Source organism: Ipomoea nil, unplaced genomic scaffold, assembly GCF_001879475.1.
Source record: "Ipomoea nil cultivar Tokyo-kokei standard unplaced genomic scaffold, Asagao_1.1 scaffold1310, whole genome shotgun sequence".
Classification (NCBI taxonomy): Eukaryota; Viridiplantae; Streptophyta; class Magnoliopsida; order Solanales; family Convolvulaceae; genus Ipomoea; species Ipomoea nil.
In genome coordinates this window covers 817478-840923 of record NW_017617738.1, presented here as the reverse complement: position 1 = coordinate 840923, position 23446 = coordinate 817478, and the positions used below count along the sequence as shown (strand labels likewise).

Genomic DNA, 23446 nt, shown 5'->3' with positions numbered 1-23446 from the left:
CAAAGACAATAGTTTTTACTTAACCGTGGTTATAAGTGTGTTGTCTTTGTGCAATTTGAGAAAAGACAACATTACAACGACAACGGTTTTATTTAACCGTTGTCTTTGATATGTTGTCTTTTAAAGTGTACTTGAATAAACAACGCTACAAAGACAACAGTTTTTTAAAACCGTTGTCTCTGCGCATTATTATTTTTTAAAAGACAACGGTTTTATTTAACCGTTGTCATTTGCGTGTTGTCTTTAATAGCACTTGAATACAAAACACTACTACGGTTTTATTTAACGGTTGCACGTTCTTTATTTTTTTTAAGACTACGGCTTTATTTAACCGTTGTCTTTGGTAGTTTTTCTTCTCTCCTTATAAGGTGCTTTAGGTCGAAACTTAAGGTGCATCAGTTTAAAACTTATAGTGCCTCACTTCAAAACTTAAAGTGATACTCGTTGAAAATACATCTAGCATCTTACTTTTCAAAATGTAATGTTAATACAAGTTTGAATTCGCAGCAGGAGCTAAAGATAAGAAAGAAAACGACAATGGTTGCAGAAGATCATTCGCAAACAATTGCAAAAAGGGTTTTTTTTTTTTTTTTTAAAAAAATATGTACCTTCATTCTGGGTCATTGATCTAGATTAGATCAACGGTTCAAATCTCACTCCATTTTTGCCTAGAGTTCCTGCACGTGAACAATCCCTTGTTATATATATTCCGTTGTTATCACATGTCTCACCATCATACTAGCAAGAAGATGTGGAAGCTTAAGATTGGTGAAGGTGGGGGGCCGTACATATACAGTACCAACAATTATGTCGGTAGACAAATATGGGAGTACGACCCTAATGCCGGAACACCGGAAGAAAGAGAAGCGATTGAAAAAGCCCGCCGAGAGTTCACAAAAAACCGGCGGAATGGTTTCCATGTCTGTGGTGATTTGTTGATGAGAATGCAGGTATGTCACATGACACATGCAGTAACAATATAATCCTGATTTGATTGTTTTAGTTTTTAATTTTTGATGATTAATTAGTTGATTAATCTTTGTGTACAGATGATCAAAGAAAGTGGGATTGAAGTGTTGAGCATTCCTCCGATAAGACTAGGAGAGGAAGAAGAAGTGAATTACGAGGCTGTCACAACGGCTGTTAGAAAAGCCGTACGATTGAACCGTGCACTTCAAGCTAGAGATGGCCACTGGCCAGCTGTGAATGCTGGCCCTATGTTTTTCACTCCTCCCTTGGTATCCTATATTTTTTGTTATAATGGTTATTTCAGGAGTGACTTGACAGTCTCACATATTTTTATTTATGAGAAAAGTCAAGGCAAGATACAAATATAATGCTTATAATAAAAAATTTAATATTTCATCCGTCTATCTTCACGTGTCTAGTTCGATTAACGAAGTTTGACTGAAATTATTTTTAATTTAATTTTTTATAATATTAAGTTTAGTATTAATATACAAAATTTATATATTTAGAAACAACACTAAAATTACTATATAATTTAAATATTTTATTCCAGATTAGTATTATATTTTTCAGTATAAGTATTATATTTTGTATGTTGACTCACCAGTCTCACGGAGGTCTCAAAAGAAATTAAAATAATGCTTTAAAATGATTTGCAGCTGATTGCGTTGTACATTAGTGGAACAATTGATAAAATTTTGACGTCGGAGCACAAAAAAGAATTAGTTCGATATATCTACAATCATCAAGTACGTATCAAACTATATATTAATTTCATTTCATGTTCTAAAGATATGATTCTATATATGAAATAATACTGTACCTAATAATTGCAAATGGAATTATTGTCCTTTTCGTTGGTTGTTTTGATTAATAGAATGGAGATGGTGGGTGGGGATTATACGCAGATGGACATAGTACCATGATTGGGTCAGCACTTAGCTATGTGGCCTTGCGTTTGCTTGGAGAAGAAGCTGTTGGTCCCATTGTTAGAGGTCAAAAGTGGATTCTTGATCATGGAGGTGCCACTGGAATTCCCTCATGGGGAAAGCTTTATCTTTCTGTAAGTGTTTTTTTTTTTCTTTTTTTTTAAGTAACTAGAGCTTATTAACGGTGGCGAATAGCTTATAAGAATTCATTTTATTTTTGGTCCTAGATTTATAAGAGTTAATTTAAATAATTATTGGCATAGGTGCTTGGAGTGTATGAGTGGGATGGGTGTAATCCACTCCCACCAGAATTCTGGCTTTTCCCTTCCAATTTTATTTTCCATCCAGGTAATTATTAAAGTGCTTAATTGCTTATTATAATAAAATAAGTAAAGTATTTAAAATTTATAATGATAACTCTCATTATAATATAGCAAAAATGTGGTGTCAATGCCGGACAACGTACATGCCGATGTCATACTTGTATGCAAGAAGATATCATGGACCGTTAACTGATCTTGTTCTTTGCATAAGAAATGAAATTTATGTCAAACCTTATGATCAAATTGATTGGAACAGTGCTCGCATGGATTGTTGTAAGGTTTGTTTTAACACACCTACATATTAATGATATATCAAGTACCTTTTTAAACTGTATATAAAATTAAAATTGACTTGTATACAAACAACTACCCATGCAGGAGGACTTGTACTACCCCCATAGTTTCATACAAGATCTGTTATGGAACACCCTTCAATATTGCATTGAGCCATTCATGAGTTGTTGGCCTTTCAAGAAAATTAGAGAAATAGCTATGAGAAAAGCAATCAAGTATATGCGGTATGAAGCAGAAGAGACCAGATATATTACCGCTGGTTGCGTACAAAAGGTTAAAATATAATGCATTAAACCAAATTACTTTCTAATTAAGTAGAATCATTTAATGAAAAATTGATGGATATATATTGCCTTATAATTTATTACAATTATGTCAAAATTAAATGTCATCAATTATATTATTAATTATTTTTGTAGTTTTCTATATTAATCTAAAAATAATATAATATTATACATATTTATTTTTTAAAATAATATTTTATATAGCTTTTCAAAAATTAGATATTACTTTTAATATCAGTGACTAAATATTTATTTTTGTAGTTTTTCATATTAGTCAAAAAAAAAATCAAATGATATTATCCATATCTAATCTTTGAATTGTTATTTTATGTATATTAGATTTTGAATAAATAGATATTAGTTTTACTATTATTATTAATTATTTTTATAGATTTAATGTTAATAGATTGAGAAAGTATATAGAACAGATACTACCTTGTAATAGAGTCAATAGTACTAAAAAAAAAAATTGTTAATCTAATATAAGAGAATATATATTATCCATATTTAATTATTTTTAAAATATATACTGTTTGCAGTATAAGACTTTTCTATAATCAAATAATATTTATAATTTTATTTATTATTTTTGTAGTTACATATTATATTATATTTTATATATATATATAATACACACACACACACTGCTGAAAATTATTGAATTTCCAATCACCTGAAAATGATCTTAAATCAAGTCGAAAGCCTTGTTCCGACCACTTTTGGTATTCGGAAAAACCTTTATTGCTATTCCCGACCACTTTTTATTTTCGACTTGATTTAAGATCACTTTCAGGTGGTCCAAAATTCCATAATTTCCAGCAGTGATAGTGTGTGTGTGTGCGCGCGCGTGTGTCCTTTGCAAGCAAAAAGTCTAAAAGCTAGGTGGGGGTTGAATAGACTTCTTAACAATTCTAAAAACCTTTTATGAACAGCTCTAAGTGAGTTTGAATTTATAAATTAAAGATAGAAAACTGAATTTCCTTGCAGCAGATCGGAAGTGTTTGAGCTTGCCTTATATAATGTGTAGCTAGGTTTGAAGATTTGAAATGTTAGTGTGTGTAAGTATATATGTGGTTAGTTGCATAGTAGTAGTGAAAATGATGGTAAGGAGATACAGATTTTTATAGTGGTTTAAAAGAACTTTCCTAGTCTACTACTATTCTCCTTAACTCCAATGATTCCATTATGTATTTTATACCCAAATACAAAGTGGCAAGAAGCCTTGAGCTTCTGCCCGATAGTCGTTGAGACAAGAGTCAATCACGAAGTCGCCTTAGCTAATCCTTCACTACCTAATTAGAACTAGTCATCAAGCTATGGTCACACACCAAGTCTCATGCTAGGTTAATCTTCCAACTTTCTTCAACTGAAAGATGGTTGTTGTTGAGGGCTAGACTTGCAAGAATCAAATTGATTCATTTTCTCTTTTTTTTTTTTTAGCTTAGAAGCTTGATTAAACAATGTAGCACTTCAACAATAGCTCGAAGAGTTGATCACTTTTTATTTTTCAATAATTCGCATAGCCCTTCTCTTTTCTTCTAAGCTTGACGTCCTCCTTTTATAAATGAGGAGGGATGAGCATCATCTTGAAATTCGAAGTTACCCGTTGTCACTCAGCAAATGTTAGCCATCCAAAAGCTGCCAAAATCCCCTAAATTAACTTCCATATATATCTCTAAAATCTTGCAGCTTGATATCAGAGGAATGAAAGAAAATGTGACAAGGGTATATCTGTACTTTCATTTTCTTGCATTAGTTGTTACAACTGCCACCACACTATTTAATAAGTGGCAGATTCCCCTTCCTTGATTGTAACGTCCATCTTCATCTTCTCCGCCCAAATGAATAAACTCTCATACTTTCTTCAAGCTTAGTCTGTATCGCGAAATGGTATCAGAGCGACGATCGAGCTCATACGCCGCCGCCGTTACCGACGAAGCCAGCCAAGGAGGACATGCAACTACACCAGCAGTTGGATCGCCAACACGCACGTCCTCAACAGCAACTCCACAGAGGAGTCTTCATCTGCAAAGGAGCTACGCAGTGGAAGATATGAAGAATCCATATTTCCTCAGTGCAAGCGAAAATCCTTCTGCGATTCTGGTTAGTCCGCCTCTAGCAGGGAGCTCCAACTACGCTTCCTGGTCAATCTCGATGAAAATTGCTTTGGAAGTCAAAAACAAATGGTGCCTCGTTGACGGAAGCCTTCCAGCACCAAACAGAGACAACAGCCGCTATAGAGCTTGGAGGCGCTGCAATTTGATGGTGTGCTCGTGGATTTTTAGATCGGTTCATGCCTCCATCGCTCAATCCATCATGCATATAGAGAGTGCAGTAGACGTCTGGGAGGATCTGAGAAAGCATTTCGCACAGTGCGACGCTCAGAAGATCTCCGCCTTACAGAGTGAGATATACGAGGCGAAGCAAGGTAATCTCTCTATTAGTGATTACTATACCAAATGTAGAACTATGTGGGAACAAATGAATGCTTTAAGACCTATTCCTAGTTGTAAATGTGAACCGAAAGGTGCCTGTGACCTCATTGATATAATTAGAAAGGAAAGGGAGATCGATCAAGTCATACGGTTTCTCCAAGGGTTAAATGATGATTATAATGGTCTGAAATCTAGTGTCCTTGTTATGGATCTATTGCCGGAAGTATATAAGGTGTATGTGATGGCCGAAAAGGTTGAGAGGCAGATTAGTGCACCAATTCTGAGTAGCAATAATATGGAGATCAGTCAGGCAAACAGTGTCCAAAATGCTCATAGTTCTACAGAGGAGATGGTGGCTGTTATGAACTCCTATAATGCTAAGAATTATGGAAGCAATGCAGGCAATAAACCTAAGTGCGTTTTCTACGGAATGACGGGGCACACCGTTGACAAGTGCTACAAAAAGCACGGTTATCCCCCCGGGTGGATTCCGGGATACAAATCTAAGATGAAACAACAGAGTGTTGCACCAGTGGTGAGCAACTCAACAGACCTGGGAATTTCCAGTGATCAATTTCAGAAACTGATGATAGCTTTGCAAAATCAGATGGGGCAGCAGCCTACTAGTTCCAGTGCCACAGCTGCAGTATCCTTGATTCCAAAATTCACTGAGAATGCTGAGGAAGGCAAGTATTCTATTTCTCAAATTAATTTCCTTTCAATTTGTGCATCAACTTGGATTTTAGATTCCGGGGCCACGGACCACATAGCTTGTTCTATTGAACTGTTTGATGAGTATTATAATGTTGAAGGGGATGAAGTTAGCCTGCCGAATGGGAGTCGAATTACAGTTAGAAACAGAGGCACTGTAAGGCTTAGACATGATTTATTGCTTAAAGATGTTATGCATATTCCAACATTTCACTTTAATATCGTCTCAGTAAGCAAGTTGCTCCAAGAGAAGTCTTATAGCCTAACATTCTCCTCTGAACAGTGTATAATTCAGAAGCCACATGGGATGACGATTGGTTTAGCTGAACAAGAGAGAGGGCTCTATCTGTTGAAGCCACCAAAGGAATCTGTTGTTCACAAAAGTTTAGTCATGCAATGTAATAAAACTGAGATTTGGCATAGGCGTTTGGGACACTTTCCTGTAAATAAGTTGCATTTGCTTAAAGAGACTCAAAATTTGCCCATAGTGAATAAAGCTTGTGATGTATGTCACTTTGCCAAACAAAAACGTTCTCCTTTTCCAATAAGTATTTCTTCTTCAAATACTTGCTTCGAGTTTATACATGCAGATATTTGGGGTCCCTTCCCGTTTTGTTCAATGAAGGGAGAACGCTATTTCTTGACATTGGTAGATGATTACTCCCGGTTTACGTGGCTACATTTGATGAAAAGAAAGGTCAGAAGTTGGGAACCTGATAAAACAGTTTCATAGATATGCTTATACACAATTTGGAATTCTAATTAAGACAATTAGAAGTGACAATGGGCCCGAGTTCAACTTGACAGATTTCTATGGTGAGAAGGGAATAATTCATCAGAGTTCGTGTGTCAACACTCCGCAGCAAAACGTTGTGGTAGAAAGGAAGCATCAACATATCCTCAACGTGGCCAGAACCTTACGCTTCCAAGCCCAGCTGCCTCTAGAGTTTTGGGGCCAATGTGTCATGCACGCCGTATACATCATCAACCGCATCCCATCTCCAGTGATTGAAGGGGTTAGTCCTTACCGCAAACTGTATGGTAAAGATCCTACTTTCACTATGCTAAGAGTTTTTGCTTGCTTGTGTTTTGCTTCAACTTTACCTCACTCAAGGAACAAGATGGATCCTAGAGGAAGAAAATGTGTATTCATTGGCATACCAGCTAATACGAAGGGATACATATTATATGACTTGCTTGATAACACTGTTTTTGTCTCGCGAGATGTGGTTTTCTATGAGCAGTAATTTCCTTTCTCCGGGCAGCCAGTAAAGACATTCCCTCAATCTTTCAATCCTTCTCTACCAATTATCCCCATATCAACTATGTTGAATTATGAGCAGCCACAAGCTTCATGGGCTAATCATGAGTCCACTCCAGCGGACCCCTCTATTGATCAGTCATCGAATGAGCTTCATCCTACCATAGTTGAATCCTTTCCAGTGGATAGTGACACTCCCAATACAACCATCCACAAGGAGGAGGCCATTGTTAATTCCCCAATTCCCTTGAGAAGGTCACACAGAGAAAGGCACATACCCAGAAAGTTACAAGAATATTTTTGTGACATGGTTCGGAAACAAGGTTCTTCGCCTTATACTATATCAAAGTATGTATCGAATGATCGCCTAGACCCCTTGCATATGGCTCTCACATTATCTGTCACGTCTATAACGGAGCCTCGCACATATAATCAAACCATCAAAGAGGAATGCTGGAGGAATGCAATGAAGGCAGAAATTACTGCTCTGCAAAATAATAAGACATGGCAGCTAACAGACTTACCAGTTGGAAAGATCCCCATAGGTTGTAAGTGGGTCTACAAAGTCAAGCTCAAAGCAGATGGTTTTATCGAACGATATAAGGCCAGGCTGGTGGCTAAGGGTTACACGCAACAACTAGGCGTGGACTACATCGAAACTTTTTCTCCGGGAGCTAGGATGAAAACTATTAGAACTTTCCTAGCTGTGGCTGCATCCAAAGCATGGCATGTTTACCAATTAGACATCAACAATGCCTTTCTCCATGGGGATTTAGACGAAGAGGTTTATATGGTTCTCCCCCCGGGCTTCCAAGGAGAGAAGCCGAACCAAGTTTGTAAACTGCTGAGATCGTTGTATGGCTTAAAGCAGGCGAGCCGGCAGTGGAATGCCAAACTCACAGCCGCCCTTTTGCGTGATGGTTTCAAGCAAGCAGCTGCTGATCCGTCTCTTGTTAGGAATATAGCGGAATAATGCGGAAGCGAAGAATCGAAAATTGAGAATTATAGAAGTTAAATAATAGGGAAAAATAATATAAATAACAAATGAAAGAGGATTACAAAGAAAATATATATATATCTATGTACGTGGAGAAAGAAGAATGAATTCAATTAATTGATATTGATAAGTACAAATTACAATGGCAAATATTGAACATATTTATACACTAGAACTAAGAGACAAAAACGGCAAGCAAAACAATGAGAGCAAAACCCGGAGGAATGTGTAGGAGCACGACGCAAGGTTGCAAACGACGCGGGCAATTGAGAGAGACCAATTCTTCATAGATTTGAGACATAAAAAATATTATTTTCTAACAATCTCCACCTTGGATCAAATTCAATGTGGGAATTAACAACTGAAACAGCCGACTAAACTCAAGCACTGCTTGAACTTAGTGATAGGTAGAGGCTTGGTGAGGTGAGCATATCTGCTGGATTCTCCAATGTATGAATCTTCTGAACGACTATATCTCCCGCAGCTACAACATCTCGAATAAAATGATATCTGACATCAATGTGTTTGGTTTTGGCATGATAGGTATCATTCTTGGTGAGATGGATAGCACTTTGACTATCAGAGAACATAATAGTGTGACCTTGTGAAACACCAAGTTCCATAACCAAACCCTGTAGCCAAGTAGCTTCTTTGACACCTTCTGTTGCTGCAATATATTCCGCCTCAGTCGTAGATAACGCAACAATAGACTGAAGCGTAGCTTTCCAACTGATAGCACAATTACAAAGAGTGAAAATATAACTGGAAAGCGACCGACGTCTGTCAAGATCACCACCATAATCAGAATCTACAAAGCCCACAATATCAGTAGATGTAGAAGAATTTCGATCAAAAACCAAGCCCAAAGACGAAGTACCCTTTAGGTACCGTAGAATCCATTTAACGGCGTTCCAATGTTCCTTACCAGGGTTATGCATGTAACGACTCACAACACTTACAGCATGAGCCAAATCAGGTCTAGTGCATACCATAGCATACATAAGACTTCCAACAGCACTAGAGTAAGGAACTTTTGACATATAAGCCACATCAACATCAGACTTAGGGCATGAACCAGAGGATACCTTAAAATGTGCACCAAGTGGAGTAGACACAGGTTTACAATTGGACATATTGAATCGATCAAGAACCTTCTCAACATACTTTTTCTGGGATAGATAAAGTTTACCCGCTTGACGATCCCTGTGTATCTCCATGCCAAGAATCTTCTTTGCTGCACCGAGGTCTTTCATCTCAAACTCATTGCTTAGTTGAGACTTCAAGTCATCAACCAGAGACATATCAGGGGAAGCAATGAGCATATCATCAACATAAAGAAGCAAATAGACAAAAGACCCTTTAGAAAATTCTTTAAAATAGACACAACTATCATACTGGCTTCTTGAGAATCCTTGCCCCAACATACACGCATCAAACCACTTATACCATTGCCTTGGAGCTTGCTTTAACCCATAAAGAGATTTTTGTAGATGGCAGACACAATGTTCCTTCCCAGGAACTTCAAATCCCTCAGGTTGGTACATGTAAAGTTCTTCATCAAGCTCTCCATGTAGGAAAGCAGTCTTTACATCAAGTTGCTCCAACTCCAAATCAAAAAGAGCAACAAAAGCAAGTAGAACACGTATAGAAGTATGACGAACAACTGGAGAAAAGATCTCGTTAAAGTCAATACCTTCACGTTGATCAAAACCTCGAACAACTAACCGTGCCTTCCACCGTGCTTTCTCAACCCCAGGAATGCCTTCTTTCTTTTTGTAAATCCACTTACAGCTCAATGGGCGTTTACCTTTCGGCAAATCTACCAGCTCCCAAGTCTCATTCTTATGGAGACTTTCCATCTCTTCTTGCATAGCAACCAACCACTTGGACGAGTTGGCACACGAAATAGCCTCAGAATAGCAGGATGGATCACCATCAACCTCCTGTGCAACTGAAAGAGCATAAGCAACCATGTTGGTTTCATCATCACTAGCATACCTAGCAGGTTTTTTAATTATCCTCCTAGGACGATCCATAGCAATGGAATACTCTCGTTGTGGCTCGACGAGAGGTGTTGTGCTAGTAGATGCATCATCTTTAGTATTACCATCAGCAGTAGTAACACTATCAATAGGCCTGAACTCAAACTCCACCTTCTCACCAGTATTCTGCGTCTCATCTGTACAGGGAACTTTTCCAGAAGAAAGTAGTGCATTTTCGTCAAAAGTGATATCTCGACTCAGAATGATTTTCCGAGAATCAGGAGACCATAGACGATACCCTTTTGACTCAGAGGCATAACCAAGGAAAATGCATTTGACAGCTCTCGGGTTCAATTTACCCGTACTGGAATGAGCATAAGCAGGACATCCAAAAACTCTTAAGATAGAGTAGTCAACAGGATTACCTGACCAAACTTCCTCTGGAATTTTGAAATCAAGGGATGAATGTGGAGATCTATTCACCAAATAGCACGCAGTAGAAACGGCCTCGGCCCAAAAATCACGCCGTTTCCATAACCCAGCATTAGAGAGCATACAACGAGCTCTTTCCAATAGAGTCCTGTTCAAACGTTCGGCAACACCATTCTGCTGGGGTTTACCAGGCAAGGTCTTGTGCCTGGCAATTCCATTTGCCGCACAAAAGTCATTGAAATCTGACTCACAGAACTCCAAGCCATTGTCTGTCCTGAGCTTCTTGACTTTTTAACCTGTCTGAGTCTCAACAAGTATTTTCCATTTCTTGAAAATAGAAAATGCTTGATTTTTATGTTTCAGGAAATAGACCCAGACTTTACGAGAAAAGTCATCAATAATAGACATAAAATATCTACAGCCTCCCATAGACTGAAATTTAGTTGGTCCCCATAAATCGGAATGTATATATTCCAATACATCTTTGGTACGGTGTGTAGCAGTAGAGAAACTAACTCTCTTTTGTTTCCCAAAAACACAATGCTCACAAAATTGTAATTTACCCGTACCTGAACCACCAAGGAGACCTTTCTTGCTCAGGAGATGCATGCCTTTCTCACTCATATGCCCCAGACGCATATGCCATAATTGAGTGAGATCCGCATCAGACATCGATGAGGATACCGCTACTGAACCTGTCACAGTACTGCCATGCAACACGTACAAGCTTCCAGAACGAGAAGCTTTCATGAGAACAAGAGAGCCTTTTATGACTTTCAGAACTCCACCTTCAGCTATGTACTTGCACCCCAGAGATTCCAAGGTGCCCAAGGATATCAGATTGCGTTTCAAATCAGGAATATACCGAACATTGGTAAGAGTCCTGACAACATTATCATGAGTTTTAATATGAACACTTCCAATTCCACTAACCTTGCATTGGGTATCATTACCCATCAAGACAACTCCACCATCAACTGGTTCCAGAGAGACGAACCAGTCTTTGTGAGGACACATGTGGAACGTACAACCAGAGTCCAAAATCCACTCAGTCTTGCTCCGTTTGTCACCGGAGCTAACAGATAACATAACATCGCCTTCTGAATCACTTTCAACAACACTAGCTTCAGCAGACTTCTTTTCTCTCTCTTGCTTGTTTTTCAACTTGAAGCATTCAGTCACATCGTGACCCTGCTTCTTGCAGTACTTACAGGATTTGTTGGACTTACGTCCTTTGGACTTGGATCTAGATTTTTTATTGCTACTCTCTGTTTCAAGTGAACGACCCCTTACAGTCAAGCCTTCACCTTTGTCCTCAGACTTAATTTCAGAGTCAAACTTTTCTTTGGACAATAAGTTTGACTTAACATTGTCAAAAGTAAGGGTATCACTACTATTACCATACAGCATAATTTCTTTGAAATGCTTGTACGATTTAGGGAGAGAGACAAGCAATAACACAGCACGATCTTCATCTTCAATTACGACATCAATATTTTCCAAGTCCAATAAAATAGAATTAAATTCATCCAAGTGAGATTTAATCGAAGTACCTTCCGTCATACGGATTGTGTACAGACGCTCCTTCAGGCGTAGCTTGTTCGCCAGAGACTTGGCCATATAAAGCGACTCCAGCTCGGACCATAAATCTGACGTAGTCTTCTCACTTACCACTTCACGTAGAACCTCTTTAGACTGGCACAATTGAATGGTTGAACGTGCCTTGTCATCCAAATCTTCCCAATCTTCATCTGTCATTGTAGCCGGTTTCTTCTTCTTCCCAGCTAGCGCTTTCTTCAAACCGTTCTGGGTTAGAACGGCTTCCATCTGAACCTTCCAGATAGAAAAGCTAATTTTCCCGTCGAACTTCTCGATATCGAACTTGGTAACAGTTGACATCTTTGAAAATAACTCTCAATTAAACTTGGCTCTGATACCACTTGTTAGGAATATAGCGGAATAATGCGGAAGCGAAGAATCGAAAATTGAGAATTATAGAAGTTAAATAATAGGGAAAAATAATATAAATAACAAATGAAAGAGGATTACAAAGAAAATATATATATCTATGTACGTGGAGAAAGAAGAATGAATTCAATTAATTGATATTGATAAGTACAAATTACAATGGCAAATATTGAACATATTTATACACTAGAACTAAGAGACAAAAACGGCAAGCAAAACAATGAGAGCAAAACCCGGAGGAATGTGTAGGAGCACGACGCAAGGTTGCAAACGACGCGGGCAATTGAGAGAGACCAATTCTTCATAGATTTGAGACATAAAAAATATTATTTTCTAACATCTCTGTTTACTAAGGGTACAGGCCGTGACTATATTGCTCTTTTGATATACGTTGATGACATCCTAGTGGCAAGCAGTGAATTAACTAATATTCAACAAATCAAAGAGTCACTGGATGAGGCTTTCAAAATTAAAGACTTGGGTGTTCTAGGATATTTTTTGGGTATTGAGGCCAAAGTCACCACTGCTGGTTTGGATTTGTGTCAAAGGAAGTATGCCCTTGACATCTTGAATGATGCCGGATTCATCAATTGCAAACCAGTGAGCACGCCAATGGTCCCGGGCTCTCACTTATCACAACATGATGGCACACCGCTAAATGATCCCGGCAGTTATCGTCGTTTGATTGGGAGATTGTTGTATCTTACGGCCACAAGGTCGGATATCACATATGCTGTTCATCAGCTTAGTCAATTCGTTAGCTCTCCAACCGACATCCACATGGCTGCTGCACATTGCATACTTCGTTATATCAAAGGGTCGCCTGGACAAGGCATTCTATATCCAACTGCCACCACTCTTCTGCTCAAGTCTTTCTCCGATTCAGACTGGGCTTCATGCCATGACACCCGCAGATCAGTCACAGGATATTGCATATTTCTTGGCCAATCCCTTGTATCTTGGAAATCGAAGAAACAAGCTACAGTTTCAAAATCTTCATCTGAGGCAGAATACCAGGCACTTGCTACCATTGTTTGCGAGCTACAATGGCTCACTTCATTACTTCAGGCTTTGCAGGTTGTTGCCAGTGAGCCTGCCATTGTCTACTACGACAACAAGTCCGCTGTTGCGATTGCTGAAAATAATGTCTTCCACGAAAGAACTAAGCATATTGAAATCGATTGCCACATAGTTCGCGAAAGAATTGCTCAAGGCCTTGTCAAGCTGCTCCCTGTTTCTACTCTCAACCAAGTCGCAGATGGTTTTACCAAGGCTCTTCCAATCTCACTGTTTGGATCTTTTGTCTCTAAGCTGGGTGTTCAAAATTTACACACTCCACCTTACGGGGGGGTATTAGAGGAAGGAAAGAAAATGTGACAAGGGTATATCTGTACTTTCATTTTCTTGCATTAGTTGTTACAACTGCCACCACACTATTTAATAAGTGGCAGATTCCCCTTCCTTGATTGTAACGTCCATCTTCATCTTCTCCGCCCAAATAAATAAACTCTCATACTTTCTTCAAGCTTAGTCTGTATCGCGAAAAAAAACTATTTCCCATTCAGTGTGTATGAGCACTACAAAGTCAAAAAGAACTATTCCTGCTTATCACAAATTTGTCTCGCATGTAAACTCCTAGGTGTCAAACAAGTTGCATTCTTCAACAACTCATTTTGTTCTTCCTTGTATGAACTTCTTCTAAGGACAATCTTCCTTAAGCTCCTATGAACTTGAATAATATCACTGAATGCCTTTTCATCTTCCATGAAAATCATTTTTGAGTTATTTTCCTTCTGATCCCCTTTGCTTCATTCTGAATTCTTTCCCTTTTTTTTTCGCCGTCTTCCGGAGCCCTTCCTACTATATGCTTCCTTCTGGAGCATTTCATTTCGCGTTTCATTCTATTTTTTTCATTATGAACCTGCTTCCTTTGGGTCAGATGATTTACGAAGCCTATCTAGATTTACAGTGAAGAATGAGGTGTCTAATGGGCCTATATAGTACGTATCTTTTACATCATCAACACTATTAACATTTATTCCTAACATTTTCTTTCTTTTTGATGATGTCAAAATATAAAGAGGTTTTGTTGATCACACTCTCACCATAAACGAATATAATGTTATTAATCAATTTTTGGGCACATGAGTGTTCTGAAAATTACAAAATACAACTATTACAAGATATAAAAATCAAAGTAGCTTCAATCAACTCGAATTTCTCTTATCACTATGGATGCCCACTTCTTCCCCCTAAGTGTTAGCATTTTCTAACCATTTACCTCTTGAGCCTTTTGCTTGGTTTTCTCTCTAACTCTTCCCTAGCTCTCTGACTCCTTTTCATATCCTCTTCTTGCTTCCTTTTTGCTTCTTCCACCTTCTTAAGTAGTTCATCTTATTGAGCCATTTCTCCCTTTTATTTATAGAACCACTCTAAAGTTATTCTGGTATACCTTTATCATTCTATCAAACTTGTCCTTGGTATAGTTCGGTAGATCGCACAACTTGAACGCTTCATCCAATCCACCATTCGAGTTTCTTTACCTTGGTCTAGGTATGAAACTAGCCATCATCAAATCAGAATTTGACGGAAATGCCCTACCAACACCATTCCTTGATCCTACATTTATTCCTCTGGTTTAGTTTTGAGTATTTCCTTTTGGGATAAGTTCTTCTGATAGGAATTGTTTCCTTCCAATTTGGATCAACGATCCTTCAAGTAGGTACCCATTCCTTCTGAACATTTTTGGAGGACTTCCACTTCTTCCATTGATCTCCTTGCTTTTTATAAAATTCCATCTTTGAATTTTTGTGAGGGACATTGGCAATTTTCTTGTAACCTAAGCAAGTCTGATTATGATTTCCTTTATAATCAACTTATGTTGAATTATGAGCTTGTACCAAATTATCTTCCAATTGATGAATAGATTCCTTAATAAATATCTTCTAATAAAAGGTGGTGCCTGAGAAAATGAGGAAATAAAATCAAGTTTGGTTCAAGGTTTTTGTATAGCAAGAAAAGTGTCCATTGATTTAGAACTACCTGTATACATGTCATAAGCTCTTTAAGCTTTTATGTTCTAGTTTTTCTTTTTGTGCACTCTTTTTTCGATCTTTCATGCTCAGCTTTGAGTTTATTTAATTCTGAGGTAAAACTACTAAGGGTTTAATTTTCAACTACTCCTCACTGAACCTAGAATTATCAATTTTTAATTAGTTGATTTTTAGAATTTAGTATATTGTGCTCCATGGGGATTTTAGAAAACTTGCTTGACATTTCAAGAAATGTGTCATAGCGACTCTTTGGCGCACTATTTAAAGATTTAGAAGAAGATGTAGACGTTGCCTCTTTTTCTTCATTATCATTAACCATAATTGATTTCCATCGTTCTGCTGTTGTTGCATTCTTATTGTTCGGTAGAGCTGGCCTGGTGGGCTCTTCTTGCACAACGTTAGCCATTAGAAAAATTAATGCTTCTTGTTCCGAATCGTAAGAAGAGTTTCTTTTGAAAGAACTGTTGCTAGGCTCACTTTCTTTCGCTCCATCATCCGACATGAGAGTCTTCCTTCTAAATTTCTTCTCATCTTTCTTCTACTCATGCTTGTCATGCTTCTTCACATCTTTTGTTGAGCTTGTTTTCTCTTCTTCAAGATAAGAGCAATCAGCTTTGAAGTGTCCCGGTTTCTTGCAATTATAGCAAATCCTTTCATAATTATCTACTTCTGTATTTACCTTTCGATTGGATGATCTTTGCTTCTTGGGAGTTCTCTCAAATTTCCCTTTGTTGGTTGTGCCTCGGTAACTTCTTAAACTTTTTCTAAAGAAGTTTCATCTATCATCTTCTTCCAAATCTTCCTTCTTTGAGCTCGACATTCTTTTAGATCCTTTAGATGTTGAAGGAACGTCATTTCCCATTAGTGCAATTGCAGGCCTTCCACATGCAGCTTCTTTCTTGTCTAGTATCACCATGTCATATTCATGGTCTTTGAGATTCCAGAACTAGGACTCAGTGTTGATGGTGGAGAATTCCTTGTTACTCCTGATGGTTGTTACCTTTCATAACCATTCTTTCGGTAATGCCCTCAGGATATTTTAATTTTATCTCACATTGAGTGTAATTCTTCTGCAACACAAACAACTCACCGAATATATTAGTAAATTGGGTTTCCATTTGGTCAATGGATTCACCCATAGCATCTCAAAAGAATCAAACTTTCGAACAACAATGTTAAGCTTAATCTCCCTGATTTGTTCATTTCATATGGAGATCAGAGTTCCCATAACTTTGCTGAGGATGACCATATCTAATATCTTCATGATCTCATTCCTTGCTTGTTAGCCAACTTGGCGAGAATGTGGTATTCTTTGGTCCAATCTTTGTAGGTAGAGTTTTGGAACCCTAATAGGTCTTGGAGGTTGATCTTCTTCCTCTTCTTATGATCTTGGTTCAGATGGTCCTGCTCATGGGGTTAGAGGTGCAGTGTTGATTTTTTCTATTATGATTGGTCCATTGCGACATCCCACATCGGTGAATGTATTGCTAAGAGATTTGTTTGGAGTCTTGTCTTCCATTCCTCAAAATCTTCATGTGCATAATTTGGAATAAAATTCATACCTTTTTGCATTTTAAAATTTTAGCTACAATAAAAATTTTGAAAATAGTTTTTTAGATTTTCTCAAGATGACCAATTAAATTAAATATGAATGAAATTATTAAAACTCTATTTTTGGGTATAGAGTTTGCAAATGATGTGCTGGTGGGCCGAAGATCCTACTTGCGATGAGTTTAAATACCATCTCGCTAGAATTCCTGATTACTTATGGGTTTCAGAAGATGGAATGACAATGCATAGTTTTGGTAGTCAGAATTGGGATTCCACTTTTGCCACCCAAGCTATAATTGCCAGTGGCATGGTAGAAGAATATGGAGACTGCTTGAAAAAGGCTCACTTCTATATCAAAGAATCACAGGTATGGTAAAAAATTTGATCAAAATGTAGCTAGTTTTAGATATAGAATCTGAAACCTAATTAACTTTCCAATTCAACTCCCTTTAACACTAATAACGATAATATGCAGATAAAAGAAAATCCAAAAGGAGACTTCAGAAGTATGTATCGTCATTTCAATAAAGGATCATGGGCATTCTCTGATCAAGACCAGAGTTGGGCTCTCTCCGACGGCACAGCAGAAGCTCTTAAGGCAATCTACTTTTATTTAATCAGACAATCACATTTTTGATACGTTACGTTGGGTGCTGAACTTGGCCCCTTTAAGCCCTCTACCGGCCTCCACCCAACAATCCCTTAGTCACCGGGTGGTAGACTTGTCTTTATCGACCTCCACCCAACACATTACATTTTCATCTTAATCCAATCCATCTCACAAATAATGATGTTAAAAAAATTCACCTTTGTGAACTTTGCTGCAGTGTCTGCTACTCCTTGGGCAAATGCCTCCCGAAATTGCAGGAGAAAAGGCCGATGCTCAGCGCATTTATGATGCTATAGATGTTTTGCTTTATCTTCAGGTAAGACTTTCCCATTTTTCTTTCCACTAAGAGCCATAGCCAACATTATTGACTACATACTAATTAACATTATATTTTTACATTGAAGAGTCCCGAAAGTGGTGGTTTTTCTGTTTGGGAGCCTCCAGTTCTGCAACCATATATGCAACTATTGAATCCCTCTGAATTCTTTGCAGATATTGTATTAGAGAAAGAGTAAGCTAAGATCATAATTCTTCTTTCACACCATATAAATAAAATGACTAATCTTCATACTAACTACTGTATATGCTATGGATATTATTGTGGGTTATTAGGCATGTAGAACCTACTGGAACTATAATCAGTGCTCTTGCAGCCTTCAGATGTGAATATCCAAATTATAGACCAAAAGAAATTGAAATTTCTATTGCAAAGGCAGCAGAATACCTTGAAAATCAACAGCAAGCCGATGGGTCATGGTATGGGTATTGGGGAATTTGCTTCCTCTATGGCACTTGCTTTGCCCTATTAGGGCTGGCAGCTGCCGGAAAGAATTACGAGAATAGTGAAGCCATTCGCAAAGCTACTCACTTTTACCTATCAAAACAAAACCAAGAAGGTGGCTGGGGGGAATCCCTTGAATCTTGCCCAAGCATGGTACGTACTAACATCTGCTCAAATAAAAAAGAACCAATGCTTTATATTTGTCAATTTTTTTTTCCTTTTTTATAAAATTTGTCAAATTCTCTTGTCACTATTGGGAATTCTGAAATTTCCGACCACCTGAAAGTGATCTTAAATCAAGTTGAAAGCCTTGTTCCGACCACTTTTGGTATCCGGAAAAATCCTTGTTGCTATTTTCGACCACTTTTTGCTTTTAACTTGATTTAAGATCACTTTCAAGTGGTCAAAAATTCAATAATTTCCAGTAGTGTGTTCTACCATTGATAATTTTATGGAGCAGAAATACATACCGTTAGAAGGGAATCGTACAAATTTTGTACAAACATCATGGGCAATGCTAGGACTCATGTACACTGGACAGGTTAGTACTGTTTAGTGAAATATAATTGTACGCTTTAATGTATGTTCAAAGAACAAATAATGTAATTAAGGGTGTGTTTTGTCCAACTAGGTTGAGAGGGATCCAACTCCTTTACACAAAGCAGCTAAGTTATTAATCAATGCACAAATAGAAGATGGAGATTTCCCTCAACAAGTAAGTCAATTGTTTTAATTAAACTATTTACCTCCCTACGTATTTGTATTTCAAATGTTAGAAAAATAAATTTTTTTTGTCTTAATATTTATAGAAAATAGCAATTTTAATTCTTCAATTGCTATCATAAGTATTAATGACCCTTCAAATTTTTGCAAGGTAACCGTTTTGGTTTCTTGAATTATTATTGATACTTTATATTGTTTGATTGATTCTATTGGCGAGATTGTGAGAAATCAAACCATCACTTTATGCAAAATTGGAGGATCAATAAATTCTTACATCAACCGTACCATTCAAAAGGGCGGTTGAAATTACTACTTTATCTACTATCTATACTATACGGCAAATTATATTATGCACCACGGTGCATAATCGATTATGCACCGCGCGTCTTTTTTTTTAAATGAAAATTAACAGTGTTTATTTCCGCCGTTTCGCACCCTTTTGTAAAAAGTAACTCTGTTATTCAGTGTCATTTTGTATACACTGCAGTTTCAGTTGAACACAACTATAGTTTCATTTCGATATAACTATAGTTTCATTCGATATTTATAGACTCAAATATGTGAAAATGTTATTTAATTTTATTTTATATACACTATAGTTTCATTAAAACACAACTACATGATCATTTTGATATAATTACAGCTTCATTGTACAATATACACTCAAATATGTGAAATGTTATTCAGTTTCAGTTTATATACACTGCAGTTTCATTTCACTATAACTACAGTATCATTTTGATATAACTGCAGTGTCGGTTTGGATATACTGTAGTGTCAGTTGGTGTTTAATATACCAAACAAACGGACTCCGTTAACTCTAACAGCGGACCGTTTTTTTACTTAAAGAAACGGCGTCGTTTTTTACCGCGGTGCACATGCACCGCGGTCTATAATATAACGACTGATACTATACTAATAAGAGCCCAAGAGAGTTAGGCTTATATGGGTAGAAAAAATAGCGGTCAAATTTTTTAATCAAATTAATGGCTTAGATTGATCCGATTTTAATTTTTCTTTAAGATTTCCTAATTTATCCTTAATGAATATGATTATCCGTTAACTTTCCCGTTAAATATTATCTTTTCCGTTAATTTCTGTTAGTTCACCATTAACTTACTCGTTGATTTCAATAAGAAAGGTTTTAGGTTCGAACCTCATCCCAATCAAAGTTGGCATAATTAGTACTCTATTTTACTCTTATTAATTAAAATAATAATTTAGTAGTCACAACAACAAATAATACATATGTATTTCTTTAATTTAGAATTATGTGTCTACAATATATTTATTTAAAAAAATTATTCATTATCAACAAATTAAATAAGAGTAATAATTTCATTAGTTATATTGTCTTTATTTTTCTCCAATATAAAAATTATTTACATTCAAATTCACCAATTGATTATATTTGTTTCATTGTCCCTACATCTACTATACTAATAAGAGTCCAAGAGAGTTAGGCCTATAATGGGTAGAAAAAATGACGGTCAAATTTTTTAATCAAATGAATGACTCAGATTGATTCGATTTTAATTTTTCTTTAAGATTTCCTAATTTATCCTTAATGAATATGATTATCCGTTAACTTTCCCGTTAAATATTATCTTTTCCGTTAATTTCTGTTAGTTCACCGTTAACTTACTCATTGATTTCAATAAGAAAGGTTTTAGATTCGAACCTCATCCCAATCAAAGTTGGCATAATTAGTACTCAATTTTACTCTTATTAATTAAAATAATAATTTAGTAGTCACAACAACAAATAATACATATGTATTTCTTTAATTTAGAATTATGTGTCTACAATATATTTATTTAAAAAAATTATTCATTATCAACAAATTAAATAAGAGTAATAATTTCATTAGTTATACTGTCTTTATTTTTCTCCAATATAAAATTTATTTACATTCAAATTCACCAATTGATTATATTTGTTTCATTGTCCCTACATCTACTATACTAATAAGAGTCCAAGAGAGTTAGGCCTATAATGGGTAGAAAAAATGACGGTCAAATTTTTTAATCAAATGAATGACTCAGATTGATTCGATTTTAATTTTTCCTTAAGATTTCCTAATTTATCCTTAATGAATATGATTATCCGTTAACTTTCCCGTTAAATATTATCTTTTCCGTTAATTTTTGTTAGTTCACCGTTAACTTACTCATTGATTTCAATAAGAAAGGTTTTAGATTCGAACCTCATCCCAATCAAAGTTGGCATAATTAGTACTCTATTTTACTCTTATTAATTAAAATAATTAAAATAATAATTTAGTAGCCACAACAACAAATAATACATATGTATTTCTTTAATTTAGAATTATGTGTCTACAATATATTTATTCAAAAAAATTATTCATTATCAACAAATTAAATAATTAAGAGTAATAATTTCATTAGTTATATTGTCTTTATTTTTCTCTAATATAAAAATTATTTACATTCAAATTCACCAATTGATTATATTTGTCTCATTGTCCCTACAATGTCTTTATTAAAAAAAAAATTATTCATTATCAATAAATTAATTAAGATAAATAATTTAATTAGTTATATTGTCTTTATTTTTCTCCAATGTAAAAATTCTTTACATTCAAATTCATCAATTGATTATATTCACTACATTGTCTATTATCTTTTTTTTGTACTATTTTTTTTGATTAAATATCAAAGTTATAATACAAAGTAATGTTGTATATTTATTTACCAAGTATTTTATTAATAACATGAAAAAATTAAAAATATATATATAATTAATAAAGCCAATCATATTACTACTTGAGGGATTTGTTGACAAAGAGAGTATTCAAATCACACAACAAATTGATGTGAGAACTATCTCGCAATGTCCTTGTTTGATAATCAGCAGTTAGCGGTTAGCATTAGCGTTAGCGGATTTAACCAGCGAATTATATCAACGGTTGGTAAAAAGATATTTGAAAAAATTAGTTGTTTAGATTAACATGTAAAATGACCTAAGGGTATACATATATTTAATAATAATTTAATAATAATAATAATAATAATAATTGTTTTTAAAAAATAAAAAAATATAAGTAAGCTAATCATATTAACTACTTAGGAGATTTATTGACAAAAAGAGTATTCAAATCACACAACAAATTGAAGTGAGAAACTACCTCATAATGTCATTGTTTGGCAATTAGCAGTTAACTCTTCAATATTAGTATATATTTAATATTTTATGCCCTAATTTTTATTTACTCTCCCTTATGTCCCGTATTTGGTTTCAACCATACCTATACAATTATTTTATTACAATTATAATCAATCTTGATTATATTATCTTGCATTTGTAAACTTAGAATTACCTATTTAAATACGCAAATTTAACATTCAATTATTTATGCATGAACAATTCCAATATAATTTTGCATTGATATACTTTAAAGTACTTATTTAAAAAAAAAAAAAAAAAAAAAAAAAAAAAAAAACATTGGGCATTATCCCAATCGCGCAATGCGCGTAAAAAACTAGAAGCTACTTCCCATTATGCGCGTATAAAGACCAAAATTATTATTTTTCTTTAAAAATTTTTATCTTTTTCAAATACTTTCATAATAATTAATATTTACAAAAATGTAATCAGGACATTGCTGGAGTCTTTATGAAGAATTGCATGTTGCACTATCCTCTATATAGAAGCTACTTCCCATTGTGGGCATTGGCTGAATATCGTAAACATCTGTGGACATCCAAAAGTCACTAAAGTCATATCCTATTAAAAATATCATGTGGACTTGTATGAGTATGATTTAGTAACATTATATCGACTCCTATGTTATAAATGATTTGAATGGCTTTCTTTCGTTGAATTAGACAAACAATATGAGATGTATGATGTAATAAAAAATTAAAAGTTGGCATTGTAATTACTATATAATCATGTGGTTTACTATTTTGCACTCTTAATTAATTACTATCTTTGGAAGCATATGGTGCAATTTGTTGTTTCTCCCATAATTTGTTACATTCTCTTGCCATCATTCATTTCATTCCTATTTGATGGTCCCCGGTTGAAATGAATCACACGTATATGTTGAAATCTAGCTTAACAAATTAATTAAGAAAAACTTTAGTTCAAAGTTGGTGCACATCGAATATAAAAAATTTC

General features: G+C 35.6%; 1 protein-coding gene across 1 annotated transcript; it reads left to right on the top strand.

The window, feature by feature from the left end:
• The first annotated feature begins 734 nt into the window (after positions 1 to 734).
• LOC109185037 (dammarenediol II synthase-like) lies at positions 735 to 23204 on the top strand. The gene is made up of 15 exons (XM_019335036.1): positions 735 to 950; positions 1050 to 1238; positions 1629 to 1718; positions 1847 to 2032; positions 2162 to 2246; positions 2333 to 2499; positions 2600 to 2788; positions 17323 to 17556; positions 17665 to 17787; positions 18017 to 18115; positions 18204 to 18310; positions 18412 to 18733; positions 19041 to 19121; positions 19212 to 19295; positions 22922 to 23204. Exons 1-15 carry the CDS (start codon positions 750 to 752, stop codon positions 23039 to 23041), a joined length of 2277 nt encoding a protein of 758 aa, XP_019190581.1. The 5' UTR covers positions 735 to 749; the 3' UTR covers positions 23042 to 23204.
• The last annotated feature ends 242 nt before the right edge of the window (positions 23205 to 23446 follow it).

Excerpts from the sequence above, each read along its gene's own strand:
- LOC109185037 (XM_019335036.1), top strand. The coding sequence starts at position 750 with ATGTGGAAGCTTAAGATTGGTGAAGGTGGGGGGCCGTACATATACAGT. Across the intron at positions 18,116-18,203 it reads ATGTTTTGCTTTATCTTCAG|AGTCCCGAAAGTGGTGGTTT; the intron begins GTAAGACTTTCC and ends TTTACATTGAAG. Across the intron at positions 18,734-19,040 it reads TTGAATCTTGCCCAAGCATG|AAATACATACCGTTAGAAGG; the intron begins GTACGTACTAAC and ends TTTATGGAGCAG.